The sequence below is a fragment of the Eptatretus burgeri genome, chromosome 8, assembly GCF_056783735.1.
Source record: "Eptatretus burgeri isolate ZD-2024b chromosome 8, Ebu_testis_v1, whole genome shotgun sequence".
Lineage (NCBI taxonomy): Eukaryota > Metazoa > Chordata > Myxini > Myxiniformes > Myxinidae > Eptatretus > Eptatretus burgeri.
The window spans coordinates 100,454,996-100,474,833 of record NC_140968.1 but is presented as its reverse complement, the minus strand read 5'-3'; the positions used below and the strand labels follow the sequence as shown (position 1 = coordinate 100,474,833).

Genomic DNA, 19,838 nt, shown 5'->3' with positions numbered 1-19,838 from the left:
TGGTGTAGGAAATGGATTTTCAGGGACATCCTGGAGCCAAGTTTCCTGAAGGACTCCAGCAGCTGCTGCACTATTTCTTCATAGTTGTCCGCGCGCTCGTTCCCCAAGAAGTTGTCCGTCACAGCTTTGAAGCTCCTCCACGCTGCCAGCTCTTTGGGGTTTAGAGTTGTCGGAAAAGTTTCGTCCCCTTCATAATCTGTCGGATTTGCGGTCCAACAAAGACACCAGCCTTGATCTTGGCCTCCGACAAGGTGTTGCCAAACTTTTCCTTGAGGAAAAACCCACGCCCATTCAGATCCATTGCCCGTACAAAACTTTTCATCAAGCCGAGCTTTATGTGGAGTGGTGGAAGGAAAACCTTGGCTGGGTCGACAAGGGCGACATGCTTCACGTCGTGTCGACCAGGTACATGCTCCTTTCGCTCTTCCCAATCTTTCTTCGTCCAGTGATTCTTGTCGTCTCTGCTATCCCAGAGACAAAGGAAGCACATGTATTTCGTGTAGCCTGACTGCAGCCCTAACAACAGCGCCACCACTTTCAAGTCTCCGCAGATGTGCCAGTTGAAGTCATTGTACTTGATGGAATCAAGCAGCTGCCGCATAGTCTCATAGGTCTCTGTCATGCCGAACGCGCGTGAGCCAGTGGGACTGATGGTTTCTCGTTGCCATTGTGGAGCAAAACAGCCTTCAAGCTGTTCTTCCCGAGTCGATGAAGAGGCGCCAGTCTGCAGGATCGTGATCACACCCAAGTTCTTTCAACAGACCGTTGATGTCACTGCAGAATGTCATCGTGTCTTCCATCTCAAAGAACTCAGCCATGTCTCTGTGACGTGCTCTGAACAAGGATATCTTGGTGTTAGGTTCAAGTAGATTCCACTGCTGCAGCCTTGATCCAAGCAGCTCTGCCTTCGCCTTTGACAGCGAGAGATCTCTTACAAGATCATTTAAGTCTCCCTGGTTCAGAAGGTGTGATTCTTGAGTGTCGGGTTCAAAAGGTCCATCATCACCATCCTCTTCACCACTGCTTACAGCTATGTTCTGATCAGCTGGAGGTGTTGGAACGGGGTTCTCGTCATCATGAGGCACAGGTTTACGAGCAGAGACGCAGTCAGCGTACTTGATGTGACCTTTAGTCTTCTTGTTGAAGCCGGCGATGCTTGTGCAGCAGAAATAACAATCATCATGATGATTCTGCGGCTCACGCCATATCATGGGCACCGCAAATGGCATGCTCGCGCGCTTGCCCACCAACCACTGAGTCAAGGTTGTGTGACAGCTTGTGCAGCAGATGTGTGGTGCCCAGCTCTGTTCTTGGTCCCACACCTTACACCGAAGTAGTGAAAGTAGGCGGCCTTCATTTTCACTGCTGTAGATATACTTCGCTGTTGATCTTTTTTGGTATACCGACCACAGACATAACAGAAGTTGTCAGGATGATTGGTACAGGAACGCCTACTCATCTTTATCTGAAAGAAAGAAATATAACACAAGTTAACAACAATTGTACGAAATAGACATGTTAAAGACATATGTAAATTTCATTGAAATCCTGACTTCTAGGCAATGGGAATATTTCTGTTCCTGAAAATCCTGACGTGATACAGCAAAACGGTTATGATTTTTGAAATCAGCGTCCCCAAATTAGTCTTAATCACTTTACACATCTCCAGTAAAAAAAATTTTTTGAAATTTGTTGTTCAGTGTTATCGGCTATTAAAAAGCCCGCTATTATTCGGAAATGCAATATGGCAGTTCAATGGAGGGAAAATGACGCGACGAACAGATCAACATTCAAACAAGGTAGAAGTGGTCCCAGCCAGGATTGGTATTAATAGATTGGTTTTCTCTCCACGAGAAGCATTTGGATATTCTGTTGGTTTTGTTTGAATGGTTGTACTGATTCCTGCAACAAAGATAGTGTGAACTCAGTGGTGGAGGCCATCAATATTGAAAGTGTGAACGTTCACACTTTCGAGTGAACACGCTCATAACGAGTGAACGTTTTAGTGACTAACAAAAAAAAAACCAATGTCACCCGCAGGGTGACCCGTATCTTGCCAAAAGGTGACCACGTGTGACTTCTTTAAAGTCACACTGAGGTGAACAGAGCTGCTATCCACCAGGAGCGACTCCTTGAGGAATATCTGCCTACGAGAGATTCCGATGAGAATCGTTCTACAGAGTAACCATGAAAAATATGCTTTTGCCTCATAACGTCACCAAATGACATCATAATGTCTCAAGCTTGACATATCTAGAAAGCACTCATCGAGGTGTTCAATTTGAGGTACTACATGATATGGTTCCTAAAACTTGAAAATTTGACCTTGGGGTCAAATATGTTTGACCTCAGGCGCTAACCATGAAGGTCAAGGCCAATCGCCACCAAAAATTAATCAGCTGAGCGCCAGACCATGAACTATATTCCCATGAAGTTTGAAGACTATCCGATCAAAATTACTCAAAAAATAAGGGTTTCGTCGACTCCCCTGATTTGCGACAAAGTGACCTTGACCTTTGACCTTGACCTTCAAAATTTTATGCGCTGAAAGGGACCTCTATAGGCCTCTGATATGCGAAGTTACAAAAATTTCCAATGACAACTGTGCTCTGCAGAGTGATTTATACGTGATTACAGACCAAAAAAAAAAAACAAAACAAACAAAAAAAAAAAAACAAATGAAGGTCAAGGCCAATCGCCACCAAAAATTAATCAGCTGAGCACCAGACCATGAACTATATTCCCATGAAGTTTGAAGACGATCCGATCAAAATTACTCAAAAAATAAGGGTTTCGTCGACTCCCCTGATTTGCGCCAAAGTGACCTTGACCTTCAAAATTTTGTGCACTGAAAGGGACCTCTATAGGCCTCTGATATGCGAAGTTACAAAAATTTCCAATGATAACTGTGCTCTGCAGAATTTTTTTATACGTGATTACAGACAAAAAAAACAAAAAACAAAAAAAAAACATACAAGCTGACTAACATATCTTGCAAAACTTCGTTTTGGCAAAATAACAAGCACATTTATTCACACACGTATGCAGTTGGTATTCATGCAGGCACGTATACAAGCATGCACATATGCAATTATACAGCCATCAAAAACAATGCAAAGGAAAGAGCTAATACCGTCTATTTATTATGTACATTTACTTATACAGGTTCTACTTCACGGATAAGGCGCTACAACTTTCATACAAAGAAAAGCAAGGAAAAACCCCCTTAAAGACAAGGGGGTAGACTGTACCTCTCGGGGTCTTTATAAACCTGGAGCTTTGAGGACCGAAGGAGCTCCAAGAGTCCGCGCAGGTTACCTTCCTCGCTGGGGCGACCCACGACGTTCCGTCCCCACGGCAGCTAGCGTAACCACGGCTCGGCCACGGCCTGGTGATTCGAGCCCCAGCCAGCAGTGCCTGAGAGGAACAAACGGGTCCATGCTCTTTTTAAGAACCCGTCCGTCCCTCGGCGATGCTCGGACTGTTCCGAAGCCCGATCACCTCAGACCATTCGGTGCTGGTTGGCGAGCTCTCTCCGGCTCGCACATGAACACGCAGATCCGCGCGGCACAGCAGGCTTGGCCGGCTCACATCTCCTCCGCTCTCCTCAGCTTCTCCACCGACTGCAGGCTTCAGGCTCCAGGCTCTCCGAATCCCGACAGACACTCCACCGACTGACCTCAGACTGTCGCTCCGCTCGCCCTTTTATATGGCCCGAGAGACGAGATCTGATCTCTGCACTCTCAACTGACCCCCACTGGCTCCGCCCCTCTCGCTCTCTTGATCCGAATCTCGGACGAAGCTTGCACAGAGCGGACGTGCGCAAGATCACCGACTTGCGCGGCGAGCGGACGTGCACGATATCACCGACTTGCGTGGCGAGCAAACCCCCGCGTCTACCTGCAGCGATGCCGTTCGATGCGGACTCTTCGTGGCTGGCGCAAAGATGGCGTCGATTCGGAGATGAAGGTGAGGCGATGTTGTTCGTGTTGAGCTATTGGGGGAGATGTGGATTCAGGGATGGTGAGATGTCGTGGAGAGGGTGGTTGGTGTGGTGGAGATGGTGGTTGGTGGTTGGCGTGGTGGAGTTGGTGGTTGGCGTGGTGGAGAAGGTGGTTGGTGGTTGGCGTGGTGGAGAAGGTGGTTGGTGGTTGGCGTGGTGGCGAAGGTGGTTGGTTGGCGTGCTGGAGAAGGTGGTTGGTGGTTGGCGTGGTGGAGAAGGTGGTTGGTTGTTGGCGTGGTGGAGAATGTGGTTGGTTGTTGGCGTGGTGGAGAAGGTGGTTGGTTGTTGGCGTGGTGGAGAAGGTGGTTGGTTGTTGGCGTGGTGAAGGTGGTTGGTGGTTGGCGTGGTGGAGAAGGTGGTTGGTGGTTGGCGTAGTAGAGAAGGTGGTTGGCATTGTGGTTGGTCCAAAATAACGATGATAAAAGAAAAACGGCTACCTCAAAGATCACAGGCCGGGCGACACAAATAAACCCCTTTATACAATGTTGGGGAAATCTATTTGAACACAGACTTATTGGCATAACTGATCTAAGGACTGATATGGTGCTCTGCGAATTTCCACAGCCGTAACAATATCATTACAAAATGTTGCTTAAATCACTCCTCGCGGGGCCTCATATATATATATATATATATATATATATATATATATATATATATATATATATATATATATATATATATATATATATATATATATATATATATATATATATATATATCTTGTTGCAGATCCGGGGTTCGAGTTTGATCGCAAAGGGAAGCACTTGGTTTCCTCCCAAACACCCGTTCCTGAGGCTGCCGAGCAGAGATAACTCTGTGCCGTCATCTCCTCATGATTCAATCATCTCTGGTTTTTATTGGTTTTGGATCAGGGAATAAACCATCCATACGTCCATCCATTAGGACCATACTCTGGACAGAGCGTCGGTGCTGCCGAAGCAGTCTCCTGGGTTATAGGGCACAATCCTGGACGGGTCGCCACTCCGACACAGCATACTCAAAGGGCTCAATCATCCCAGCAAGCTGGTACTCATTTTGCCGACTTCGGAAGGATGACAGGCTGAGTCAACCCCACCTGGTATGAATTCAACGAACGAGCAGGATTTGAACTTGGGACCTAGGATCCCAAGCAAACGACCCAAACCATTAACCCAAAACGAGGCTTAAATATACCCGCTTGTTTTCAAAGCTGTTAGGTTTTCGTGTGTCTCCACGACTCCCGCGCACGTTGTCTGCCATTAATTGGAACATATCTTCAGGAGTTTCACCGCTCGGGACGTCGTGGGACTTTAACCACTCGCCAGGATGAGCTCGACATAAGTTGAGCCGTCAACGCTAATATATGTACATGTATGTGCATGTATATGTATATATATATATATATATATATATATATATATATATATATATATATATATATATATATATATATATATATATATATATATATATATATATATATATACAGTCGTCCCGCGTTTATCGCGGGGATTACGTTCCAACCCCCCCCCCCCACGATAAGTGAAAATCCGCGATGAATGGTTGCCTCCCCCAAAAATGTCTAAAAACGCTTTTTTTATAGTTTAAGCCCTAAAATACCCCCCACACAGTCTTTAAACTCATTTTGAACTCAATTAAACACATAAAGAAAACATTTGCAAGCATAAAAATGTTCAGAAAATATTAGTAATGGAATAAAACACATTTTAAACTCGGTAACGTTGGAAAAACATTGTGATGGGCAGTTGTTGGCGTTGTTTCTTCATGGTTGTGAGGAGGGTTTTGTTGGTTTCCATTGCGCCATCAATAGCGTTCTTGAATTGCAACGCCCGAACCATTGAGGGATCCCATGCTTCAGTCATCCCCTGCAGTTCTTTGGCCATTCTCACTATTGTTTCTAAGCATTCAAGTGATAGGCCTTCGTCGTCGTCGCCGTCCTCCTGCGATGGATCAGATTGTTCCTCCTCTCTTGCAGACTTCGTAAGCTCAGCCAAATCCTCGTCCGTTAATGGGTCAGAGTGGGTTTCGATGAGGTAATTCACGTCGTCGTGCGTCATGTCGAATTCTTCGCCAGCTTGACCACCTAATCGACTGCCGAATGGTGAATTTCGTCCGAAGAAAAGGCCCTGTATTCGTGGACGCATTCTGGCCACAGCTTCTTCCAACAGGCGTTTAAGGTTTCTTTTTTCATTTATTGTAGAGCCTTCTGAATTATTTGGAGACGCGTTGCTATCGTGAAATCACGCCAATACGCCCTCAGAGAAAATTGTCGTCGGAATCCATGGCCTCTACGACGTGCTGCAGGGCGTTGCGAATGTAAAGCGCCTTGAAGGTGCGGATGACGCCTTGAAGGCACGGATGATGCCTTGAAGGCACGGATGACGCCTCAATCCATAGGTTGGATGAGGGATGTTGTGTTTGCCAGGAGGAACTCGATCTGCACTCCCTCATAGGATAAATCCAGTGGGTGGCATCCAGCGTTGTCCATCAGCAGCAGCACCTTAAACTCCATTACGAGGTCGCTGAGGTACATTTTGGCTTGAGAGATTAAGCACTGGTGGAACCAATCGGAAGTAAGGAGTTTCGTAATCCAGGCTTTGGGGTTGTGCATCCAGTGGACTGGCAGCAGGTTTTTATTCTTGTTTTTCATGGCCCTGGGGTTCGCAGACTTGTAAATTAGCTCTGGCTTCAACATGAACCGAGCAGCATTGCCACACATTATCAGGGTTAATCGGTCCTTCTGAGCTTTGAATCCAGGGGCTCGGGCTTCCTCCTTCATGATAAATGTTCTGGATGGCATTTTTTTTCCAGAACAAGCCAGTCTCGTCCATGTTGAAAACTTGTTCTGGCTTGTACCCCTTCTCCTCGATGATCGCCTTGAATGTCTCCAGGTACTTCTCGGCGGCTTCTTTGTCTGCAGATGCGGCTTCTCCATGCAGCGATACGCTCTTCAGTTTGAATCTTTTTTTGAAATTGGTCAAACCAGCCCTTGCTGGCTTGAAATTCAATGGGATCTGCTGCTGGATCTGGTGCTGTCGATGGTCCTGGTTGGGGGTCGTCGGGGTCATCCTCGTCGTCGTCGTCGTCGTCGTCTTCTTCGGTACCTGCTACTCCAGCGAATTGCCGATAGTTTTCTGGCCTTCTCCTTGATGGTGCTGGTGTCCAATGGGATGTTTTTCTTCCTGCAATCGGTGATCCAAAGGGCCAATGCCTATTCCATCCTGACGATGTTCTTGTTGCGTGCAGTTGCAACCCTTTTTTCTCTTTGGCAGTAGCTGACTGCTACGGTACTCCTGATGTTGGCTTCGTTCTTCTTGATGTAGCGTATGGTCGATTCATTCAAACCGGAATGGCGTCCAACCGCGGCAAACCTTTTTCCTTCCCGAAGCATATCTAGCACCTCAACCTTCTCCTGGAGTGTCAGGACCTTCCTCTAGCGCTTCGGTTCCTTGCCAGAAGCCTTAGAAGGTGCAGGGCGTTTGGGCGGCATCGTAGGGCTTGGAGAAAAAAAACGTAGAAAATATTCGAAGTTCACAAGCGAAACACTCAAGACAGCGACACGTGATGAACTGAAGGATGCTGGCGAATGCTGCTTGCTTCTACCCGAGAGTGTGCCTTGTGGGCAGCAGCCAATCAGCGCCAAGGTGAAATGAATAGCACGCTCTATGTCTTTGTCTCGTGCGTTGTGTGACTGGTCGAGCGCCACGCATTATAATTTATTGCTTAAATAATTTATATTTTTATATTATTACCGCGATATACCGCGGGAATCCGCAGAAATAATTAGTTGGGTTCCAAGGGAAAACCCGCGATGAACCGGGGGTGCGATAGGTGAACCGCAATATAGCGAGGGATGACTATATATATATACTGCAACACTCACTACCGAGTTCCAAACTTCGTCAAGAGCTTCATGAAGTGGGTTTCCATGGCCGAGCAGCCGCACACAAGCCTAAGATCACCATGCGCAATGCCAAGCGTCGGCTGGAGTGGTGTAAAGCTCACCATCGTTGGACTCTGGAGCAGTGGAAATGAGTTCTCTGGAGTGATGAAGCACGCTTCACCGTCTGGCAGTCCGATGGACGAATCTGGATTTGGCGGATGCCAGGAGAACGCTTTTTGCCCGAATGCATAGTACCAACTGTAAAGTTTGGTGGAGGAGGAATAATGGTCTGGGGGCTATTTTTCATGGTTCGGGCTAGGCCTCTTTCTTTGTTCCAGTGAAGGGTAATCTTAAAGCTACAGGATACAATGACATTCTCGACGATTCTGTGCTTCCAACTTTGTGGCAACAGTTTGGGGAAGTCCTTTTCATGTTTCAGCATGACAATGCCCAGTGTACAAAGCGAGGTCCATACAGAAATGGTTTGTCGAGTTCAGTGTGTAAGAACTTGACTGGCCTGCACAGAGCCCTGACCTCAACCCCATCGAACACCTTTGGGGTGAATTGGAACGCCGACTACGAGCCAGACCAAATCGCCCAACATCAGTGCCTGAACTCACTGATGCTCTTGTGGCTGAATGGAAGCAAATCTCCGCACCAATGTTCCTCCAACATCTCGTGGAAAACCTTCCCAGAAGAGTGGAGACTGTTATCACAGCAAAGGGAGACCAACTCCGTATTAATGCCCATGATTTTGGAATGAGATGTTGGACGAGCATGTGTCCACATACTTTTGCCCATGTGGTGTGACAGAGGAATAACTGATTTTGAGTAGTGGAGTGGAATCTACAACAAACACACTAATACCTTTGAGTCACACAATGACGAAACACAATGGCACTCTGAACCTTATACCTTTGCCTGGCTTTCACACACTCTCACTGGAACTTCATTTACATCATGGATTTAACAAAATCAAATGTAAACGAGAAGGGCACTCGGTAGAGCGCATGCAAACGCCACATAATGCCTGATCCACGAGAACATATCGGGCCCAATACATTTTCGAAATATCATGCTGTACAGTAGTACTATGTTGCTTTTGGCCCGATCTCTCAATTGTGAATAATCACTTTAAAAATTAAATAATTCTCGTATCCTATCTTCACCAAAATCTCATCAGTTCATCATTGTCACACACCCATCCTGTCCACCAAGTTTCATCCATATCCGTCCATAACTTTCTGCGATATCTTGCACACAAACAGACAGAAAGGGGTGAAAAGATCACCTCCTTCACCTTCTGTGGCAGAGGTCATGAGTACGAGTCACACCTGTCATTGGAATGAAGAGGGCGGGGAGAACTTGAATTGTGATGTCTATGATTGTCAAAGGTTTAAACTGTTAATGTTTGAAATGATTTCATCATGAAAAGCGAAGAACCTGTATTTACATCTCATTGGTTAATCCCTGCACTTTTGATTTATGATTTGTAATTCCGGCTTTACTATGTGGCGCGACACGATACACATCTCCATCTGTAGAGAATTATGGTCCTCTCACCCTCCCCTGCACCTCCTGGACTATTAATTATTTTACTCCTAAAACCTTCCTGGGCACCCCACTAATACAACGAGAGATTTCATAGAACAGGATATCATGCGCAGTGTTCATGTGTATGCAGTATGTACTTCATTTTTAATAAAACAATGATTTTAAAGATAGTTTTTTAAAAAATCTATAAGTTTACTGCAACTGAAGCAGTCTTCAACACCACCTTTATGCACTAATAAGATGACGTTGAGTAACGAGATGGAAGAATGATTGATCACCATAGAACAGAATGTCAATGGGCATCGTACATGGTCATGGAGGTGGCCTCTTCTTCACACCCTCATCTGCCATGCCCACTCATGATATGTATATGTATATATATATATATATATATATATATATATTACTAAAACTCTCATCTTGTATACATACATATATGTATGTTCCTGAAATACAGCCAAAACGGTACACGATAGCACAAAAATTTTACGGCCATCTTACTCACCATTCGCCTGCGGTGTGCAGTATCAAGTTTCGTTAAAATCGGGCAACGGAAAAATTGTTAAAAAAATCAATTCCCGATTAAGTCAAGTACTCTTCGGGAGGATTTGATCAATGCAAACAACCTCAGTGGTATAGTTCGCTGGAGCTATCTTTTTTATATTTGTTTTTTTTTAAATGATTTTTTTTTATCAACCGCTGTCACAACAGGAACCCAACGGGTTCACGGGTCGTCAAGTATATATATATATATATATATATATATATATATATATATATATATATATATATATATATATATATATATATATATATATATATATATATATATATATACACAGTCATGTGCCGCTTAACGACGGATCGCATATACGACGGATCTGCCAGCTCTGAAAAAAAAAAAATGTAGCTGAAAAATTCCTGTCGCCGAGTGATGTGGTTGACGTAGCGCTGCCAGTCGTATAAAAATATCACGTACAATTATGTACGCTGTACAGTACATAATACTTCATAATGATAATAAACGACAGTGTGGCCCCGTTATAATACGATCGTTGAGGTCCATAAAATGTCATCGCGAAAAAACAGGATCATGCTAAATCGGGATTCAAGGAAATCGGCTTTCAAACTGAAGCAATGTTTCCACGTTTACCTTCCAGCAAGTAAATTACCTTTGAATTGAAGAATTCCGCAAATAAATCGTTGTTACAGTCGAAATTAAAACACAAGTTTCTTTTTGGTGAAGCTTTTCATGTTATTAAAACAATCGCACTGTTCCGAAAATATACATCACAATTGACAGGAGCTCGTTTCTTCATTAATAAATTATAACATCGATGCAATGATTATGTATTTATAAAATCCAAACGCTATTTATTCATCTTTCTATAATCGATGCGAGAGGAGATTGTGAGCTCCTGCTAACACCGATGGCCGTCATGAACAGCACAAAGGTAAAACTAACGTGTCTTCTGTCTCTCTTGGATGTGTGTTACAATTGCCGACAGTATTTAGTACGGTAACATGCTGTACAGGTTTGTATCCGAGGAGCAATAGGCTACACCATATAGCCTAGGTGTGTAGTTTTGTGTAAGTACGATGTACGAAAACAAACAAAAAAAGATGTTCGCACAACGATGACATCGCTTAACGACGCGTTTCTCAGAACGTAACCCCGTCAAGTGGCGCATGACTATATATATATATATATATATATATATATATATATATATATATATATATATATATATATATATATATATATATATATATATATATATATATATATATATATATATATCTATCTATATATGTGTGTGTGTGTGTGTGTGTGTGTATATATATATATATATATATTATCATATGGTTTTGGAAGTATTATGAAAGTGATTTCCACGTTGTTGAAGTATACAATTCAATTTATATAAATGTTTAAAGGTGCAAATATAAATTGATTCCAGGTTTTACCGGCGTTTTTACCCAGTGTCTATTACATCACTCTCTTAAACACATTACATTAGTTCTTCGTGCCTTTTGCATGTGTCCATTATCACGAACTTAAAAACGGTAAGTTTTTCTGTTTGGAATTATTATCTTGCCAAAACTAAGTTTTGCAAGATATGTTAGTCAGCTTGTATGTTTTTTTGTTTTTTTTGTTTGTTTGTAATCACGTATAAAAAATTCTGCAGAGCACAGTTATCATTGGAAATTTTTGTAACTTCGCATATCAGAGGCCAAAAGAGGTCCCTTTCAGTGCACAAAATTTTGAAGGTCAAGGTCACTTTGTCGCAAATCAGGGGAGTATTTTTTGAGTAATTTTGATTGGATCGTCTTCAAACTTCAAGGGAATATAGTTCATGGTCTGGCGCTCAGCTAATTAATTTTTGGTGGCGATTGGCCTTGACCTTCATTTGTTTTTTTTTGTTTTTTTTGGTCTGTAATCGCGCATAAATCACTCTGCAGAGCACAGTTATCATTGGAAATTTTTGTAACTTCGCATATCAGAGGCCTATAGAGGTCCCTTTCAGCACATAAAATTTTGAAGGTCAAGGTCATTCTGTCGCAAATCAGGGGAGTCGACAAAACCCTTATTTTTTGAGTAATTTTGATCGGATCGTCTTCAAACTTCATGGGAATATAGTTCATGGTCTGGCGCTCAGCTGATTAATTTTTGGTGGCAATTGGCCTTGACCTTCATGGTTAGCACCTCAGGTCAAACATTTGACCCCAAGGTCAAATTTTCAAGTTTTAGGAACCATATTGTGTAGTACCTCAAATTGAACACCTCGATGAGTGCTTTCTAGATATGTCAAGCTTGAGACGTCATTTGATGATGTTATGAGGCAAACGCATATTTTTCATGGTTACTCTGTAGAACGATTCTCATCGGAATCTCTCGTTGGTAGATATTCCTCAAGGAGTCGCTCCTGGTGGATAGCAGCTCTGTTCACCTCAGTGTGACCTTAAAGAAGTCACACGTGATCACCTTTTGGCAAGATACGGGTCACCCTGCGGGTGACATTGGTTTATTTTCATTTTTGTGTAACTGCCAGGGCAGGCAGATGGGAAAATATTATCTCGCTCCTCTCTGCGCAAGCGTGGTCGGGACGAGATTTGGACACTGTGCGGTGAAATGGCAAACTTGTCTTCCGATTCCTTTTGAAAATATAACATTCAATTTAAATACGTTATTCCTCGATCATAAACTGGACAGACGGACATGAGCCGATTGCTTAACCCCACTTTTTGCTTCGCGTGCATGGAAAAATAACCAGTTTTCAGCTCATCGCGTCTAGCGGTTCAGGAGTGTGGAAGTCAAACGAGCTTGTAAACAGCATGATATTTCCTGCACTTCAATGATTTTTTTGAACTGTCTCGGGAGATAGACTTGTATTATGGTAAATATAATAACAATATTAGAGCACCAATTATGTGCTTTTAATGGCCATTGGGGAGATAGGTGGACCGAACTTGATCTCTATCTCGGCCACTTTCTAATCTTAGTTCTTTGCCTCCATGTGCATAGATGCACTCAGTTGCTAATTGGTGATGCAGCGTGCCAACCTGACCCGACCTGCTGTGGCCTGACCCACCCACCATGACCCCAACCTGTCATGACCTGACACGTATTGACACTGAGCCACCTTGACGTCGACCCATCCCGTGGCTTTCCTAACTTCAGTGATCAATGAATGTTTTTTTTCCATGCTTGAATTGACCTTTTGTGTTTAATTCTTTTGTACAATTATTGTGTCACTGAGATTATTCCTCCATTTGTTTTTTTTAGGTTTGGTTTTTGAAACATGGATAAAATGGCAGTGTCTTCCGCCAAAGTGACTGGAGAGATCCGATTAACGATCAATTGTTCCACCTCAAAGTGGAAATGTGGATATTTGGAGGTGGTGGAAAAAAACAAGGAGCTTCTTCTTGTAGTTCATTACAAGTGTGGAACCGTCACAAATACCTTTCAGGTAATGTACAGCATGAACAGAGGACATGATAGATGGCCAATTTTGCATCGTCCCAAATCGGACTACGCTGTAGTTTGCAAGTGTGCAACTCGCATGGGAGTGGAGTGGAATGGAGTTTTTGTTTTTGTGTTTGGAGCCACGATTGTGCGACAGAGGCTGGGACCTCGCATACTATGATTGATTGTTGCTGAACGCTGAAGATCTCGCGTGTCTTTTAACGAAGAGCCGGCAAGTTATTTCTCCCAACCGACACAAATTCCCCAAAAAAATTTCCCAGTTTAAACGGGCGTGCCACCAGCCCATCTTTCATGCTTTATGAGCCACCTACCCTTCACTTTCCGACATTGTTGAAGAGGAGGATGAAGATCGTAAGGAAGAACCCTGGATTGTGACCCCGTTGCAAACAATTCTGGCTACAGTGATGTAACCTTGTGTTTTTTTTTTTAATATATAATTATGAGAATTTGCAATAGAACCCTTCATGAATATGTATGTAATTGATAAAACACTGATTTATTATGCGTGTAAATTGTAGAACCCTGAATGAACATGCATGTAAGTGATTGAGCAACCCACTGATTATGGTCGATTGATTTAGTTTGCCTGTGATGAGAGCGTACTTGAGTACACCTTTGTTCCTTCAGTCCTGCAGGATTTTTAGTCCATTGATGTGGTTGATATTGATTGTTTTTATTTTCTTTTTAATATTAATTAGAGTTGTTGACAACTCACCAACTCGTATTCAACTCTGCATTTGATTTTTGACTTGAAACTTGACTTTCTCTTGGAGAAAAATAATGACCTGAGACTTGCTATTGACTTGCTCGGTGACTTGTCGGCAGGCTTCATCCCCACACCATCTAAATTCAATGAATTACACTGAACAACAAAAATTTTTTACTGTAGATGTGTAAAGTGATTTAGACTAATTTGGGTACGCTGATTTCAAAAATCATAACCGTTTTGCTGTATCACGTCAGGATTTTCAGTAACAGAAATATTCCCATTGCCTAGAAGTCAGGATTTCAATGAAATTTACAAAAATTCATTTATTCATTTATTTCATCATGAATGCTTCAAAATTATAGAAATTACAGAAAAACTCCACTAGAATGTAATTAAAAATACTTTAGGCATTTGGCTTTGCGTTTGTGCTGCTCTGTGTCAGTTTCACGATGCAGGAACCAGCAGAAATCGCCCATCATGTTCGGGTTGTGCCGCCCTTGGTAACGCGTCTCCATGAGTGAAATCTCTTGGTGGAATCGCTCGCCGTGCTCGTCCGAGACTGCTCCCAAGTTGTCAGGGAAGAAGTTCAGGTTCTGGTGTAGGAAATGGATTTTCAGGGACATCCTGGAGCCAAGTTTCCTGAAGGACTCCAGCAGCTGCTGCACTATTTCTTCATAGTTGTCCGCACGCTCGTTCCCCAAGAAGTTGTCCGTCACAGCTTTGAAGCTCCTCCACGCTGCCAGCTCTTTGGGGTTTAGAGTTGTCGGAAAAGTTTCGTCCTTCATAATCTGTCGGATTTGCGGTCCAACAAAGACACCAGCCTTGATCTTGGCCTCCGACAAGGTGTTGCCAAACTTTTCCTTGAGGTATAAAAACCCACGCCCATTCAGATCCATTGCCCGTACAAAACTTTTCATCAAGCCGAGCTTTATGTGGAGTGGTGGAAGGAAAACCTTGGCTGGGTCGACAAGGGCGACATGCTTCACGTTGTGTCGACCAGGTACATGCTCTTTTCGCTCTTCCCAATCTTTCTTCGTCCAGTGATTCTTGTCGTCTCTGCTATCCCAGAGACAAAGGAAGCACATGTATTTCGTGTAGCCTGACTGCAGCCCTAACAACAGCGCCACCACTTTCAAGTCTCCGCAGATGTGCCAGTTGAAGTCATTGTACTTGATGGAATCAAGCAGCTGCCGCATAGTCTCATAGGTCTCTGTCATGCCGAACGCGTGAGCCAGTGGGACTGATGGTTTCTCGTTGCCATTGTGGAGCAAAACAGCCTTCAAGCTGTTCTTCCCCGAGTCGATGAAGAGGCGCCAGTCTGCAGGATCGTGATCACACCCAAGTTCTTTCAACAGACCATTGATGTCACTGCAGAATGTCATCGTGTCTTCCATCTCAAAGAACTCAGCCATGTCTCTGTGACGTGATCTGAACAAGGATATCTTGGTGTTAGGTTCAAGTAGATTCCACTGCTGCAGCCTTGATCCAAGCAGCTCTGCCTTCGCCTTTGACAGCGAGAGATCTCTTACAAGATCATTTAAGTCTCCCTGGTTCAGAAGGTGTGATTCTTGAGTGTCGGGTTCAAAAGGTTCATCATCACCATCCTCTTCACCACTGCTTACAGCTATGTTCTGATCAGCTGGAGGTGTTGGAACGGGGTTCTCGTCATCATGAGGCACAGGTTTACGAGCAGAGACGCAGTCAGCGTACTTGATGTGACCTTTATTCTTCTTGTTGAAGCCGGCGATGCTTGTGCAGCAGAAATAACAATCATCATGATGATTCTGCGGTTCACGCCATATCATGGGCACCGCAAATGGCATGCTCGCGCGCTTGCCCACCAACCACCGAGTCAAGGTTGTGTGACAGCTTGTGCAGCAGATGTGTGGTGCCCAGCTCTGTTCTTGGTCCCCCACCTTACACCCGAAGTAGTGAAAGTAGGCGGCCTTCATTTTCACTGCTGTAGATATACTTCGCTGTTGATCTTTTTTGGTATACCGACCACAGACATAACAGAAGTTGTCAGGATGATTGGTACAGGAACGCCTACTCATCTTTATCTGAAAGAAAGAAATATAACACAAGTTAACAACAATTGTACGAAATAGACATGTTAAAGACATATGCAAATTTCATTGAAATCCTGACTTCTAGGCAATGGGAATATTTCTGTTCCTGAAAATCCTGACGTGATACAGCAAAACGGTTATGATTTTTGAAATCAGCGTACCCAAATTAGTCTTAATCACTTTACACATCTCCAGTAAAAAAAAATTTTTGAAATTTGTTGTTCAGTGTTATGGGTGGCGATGCCACAGCATACTACGTGCGGCGTGAACACATTAATGTTGCATATAGGCTTATCGCGATTTGCTCCTCGCATCTCCATGGAAGTTAGTGGATTTCCCACCTGCTTCAAAGTTGAAAATCTTCAAATTAGGTACACGGCATGCTGTAAACAAAATGCATGGGTAGAGTTGATACCACCATACTGACGCTTTGTCCTGGAAATTATCCGTCAAACCGAAGCCGAGGAAGTTGTGTGCAAATGCCACACAAATAAGCGAAGTATTTTGCCGGGAAAAGTTTCTCATAATAGTTTACATTTATTTATTTATTTAGCATTCATTCGTCATTTTGAAAGTCACGTATTCTGTCGAATGAATGCAAAACAAGTCCTTTCGCGAATGCACTACGTGTGTTTTCAGTGACTCTGTTGTGATCGGCGGTCACTTTTAACCTGCCGTTGTTAGCTCAAAATGTAATTCAAATCATCTTTGAAACAATTTTCAGGATTTAGACGAAAGAGTGACAATTTCAAAATTGTCAACCGTAATTGTCTGTTCTTGAATGCAAATCGGACTCACGGAAATATAGGAAATGCGAGAAATATCCGTGGGTGAGAGAGGTCGACTGCATACCTTTTCCTTTGCAATTATCGAGTGGCGGCAGTGGATATATATATATATATATATATATATATATATATATATATATATATATATATATATATATATATATATATATATATATATATATATATATAGTAGTAGGGTAAGAATACTGATTCTGGCTCACTTTTCCCCATGTAAATGAATGGGGGATTTTCAGCGATTTATATTTTTTTTCCCTAAAAATAAATCCCCTTTTTATCCCAAGGTATATTTATTTGTCTCCCCTTTTAACTTGGAGGTTGAACCTCATTGAATTGAACACCTGGGGGTTGAACAGCTCACTCATTGAACCTATAAAGATTTGTTCATTCTCAAATTCCTTCAATAGTTTAATTTTCTTTGCACAATAATCCCCATCTAAAATATTGACAAACAAAACATTTGAATCTTTATATTTTTTAAGATACCCCTTTTGTGCCATTACGAAATGATAAACTTCTCTTAATGCTCTTGTTTGACCACCTCCTGAGCCACATATCATTTTGAGATTATAGTAAATTGTTTTTTCATTGTTCAATTGATAACCATCAAAGTTTTCAGTCCATTCAAGGATATTCATTTTTTTCTTTACATCCTCTAACTTACTAGTTTTTAAATTAATTCGCTTATTTGTTTTATTTACCTTTGTTTTAGTTATTTTTTCAATAAGACTTATTTGATATTTTTCACATTCATTATGTTTTCCATTTATATACCAAGACTGAGATTTTCTCCACTCTTTAGTTTGATTAATACTTGGTTTAACCATTTATATATTGTGAAAAACGCGGCGGTAGCCCTTAAAAAACCCTAACCCATCTTCCCATCGTTAAAACATAATCTATTTTATACACTCTATCATACAATATCCATATGGAACACAATCTATTCCATTATCTAAAATAAATCTCTTATCATCAAAGGCTCCTAATGCCTTTTTATTTACTTCTTCACTATATATGTTATGTTTATAACTTCTTATTGTATTCATTTTCCTATATTCTTCTTTCTTATTCATCAAACAATTATAATAATTTCTAAAAGTTATTGATTTCTTTATTACATATTTCTTTATTCCCTTTAACCTCTTATCAATCTGTTCACCATACTTATAAGCATATGCCTTTGCTCTCAATCCAATAAACTCACTCATTACTTTTCCACCCAACTCATCCTTAAACTTACCAATAACCTTTTCATTCTTTTTGGAAAATAACTCACTCTTCTTGCTGAAATTACTTGTATCATATACTCCAATATTTTTCTTCATATCTTCATAAACATCATCAGTTTTTATATCTAGGATAAAACTATCAGTGTCCATATACAACAATGAAACATTTTCACCATACTCTTTCTTTAAGTCATTATACAAATAATCATACATCAATATCTTTGATAAATCAAGAACTGCTGTTCCAATATAAATTGGTTTATCCATTACAATACTTTCCTTTTTCATATGAATTGCAGAAAAGTTCTCTGAAAAAACCTCTTCTCTCTCAAAACTTGGTTTATTTATCAATCTCGAAGCTTCTTTCCAAGATGTTGCGAATCTAATGTTTTGCCTGTTTCTAACATTTTCCATAGTCTTTCCAAATACAGCATTATTCATTAATTTATAAAAGTCCCCTTCAAATTTTACTTTTGTATTTGCTCTCATATCTGTATTGAATTGAATATACTTTTTCACCCAAGGACTTTGTTTAAATTTTAAAACTCTATGAATTTTAGCTACTCTCAATCCTTCTCTCAAAAACTGTTTTAAGCTTCTCTGATGCAAAACATATCCCTCTTTATCATAGAATGTTGTTAATAACTTTTCTGTTGATTTACCTTTAATATTAAAACTTTTATGATAATCACTTAACCATTCTTTCTTTGGAGTTTCTTTCTCACATGCAAAAGGAAGATCTTTATGCTTATTATGAAGATCACTCGGGTACCTCAAATCAACTTCAAAATAATAACCTTCTTCTTCGTCATTCAATTCCTCTTGAGAAGAAATAACAATATTCATCAAAGCCTTTTCATAATCCTTTTCTTCCACCCACTCTAATTTACCATAAGGCAGAGATTGAGACATTGCCCATCCATACAAATTATTAGCATCAAAATACATCAAATAATTACTATCTTTTTCACTATCATAATTTGGGAGATATTTATTATTTGCTTTCGCATATCTTTTTGAACATACTTGTGATATTCCACCTCTCTTGGACTTCTCAATCATCAAAAGCATATCAACATCACTGATTAAATCTATATCTTGTTTTGTCATTTTCAACATTGCACTCCAAGCTAAACCAGGAGCTGTGAAATAGTGGGCAGGGTCTAATCCATAACAATTTTTATTATGACAGAGTGTTCTAAAAGCCTCAAACACATCAGCTAACAATAAAACATCTGTTTTTAGATATAAATCGTGATATTCTCCAAGGTTCTTTATCTTAAATATTTTCCATATTTCTTGTGCGTGTTTATATTCCTTATCACTTATCTCTTCTTCATAAAGGTTATTATAGAAACTTTCTTTTGAAGGAAGTTGTGTTTCTTTAAATCTCATAAATGAATCCATATAATCATAAGGATAAATTCCCTTACTTGTAAGAATTTTCTCTTTACTTTGAATTTCATTCCTTGTTTGAATTTCCTCTCTCGTAAGAATTCCTTCTTTAATCAGAATTTCATCTTTAATCTGAATTTCCTCTTTAGTGAGAATTTCCTCTTTTGGAAAGAATGAATTAAGATTTGGAAAAGAG

General features: G+C 41.4%; 1 protein-coding gene across 5 annotated transcripts in view; it reads left to right on the top strand.

Moving 5' to 3' along the window:
• The window catches only part of USP37 (ubiquitin specific peptidase 37), a 118,456-nt gene that overhangs the window by 15,986 nt on the left and 82,632 nt on the right, over positions 1-19,838 (top strand). For all 5 annotated transcript variants that reach the window (XM_085893256.1, XM_085893255.1, XM_085893253.1 and 2 more), the window contains exon 2: positions 13,231-13,414. In XM_085893256.1, the coding sequence (XP_085749382.1) occupies positions 13,327-13,414 (88 nt within the window). In that variant the 5' untranslated portion in view covers positions 13,231-13,326. The remainder of the gene's footprint in view (positions 1-13,230; positions 13,415-19,838) is intronic.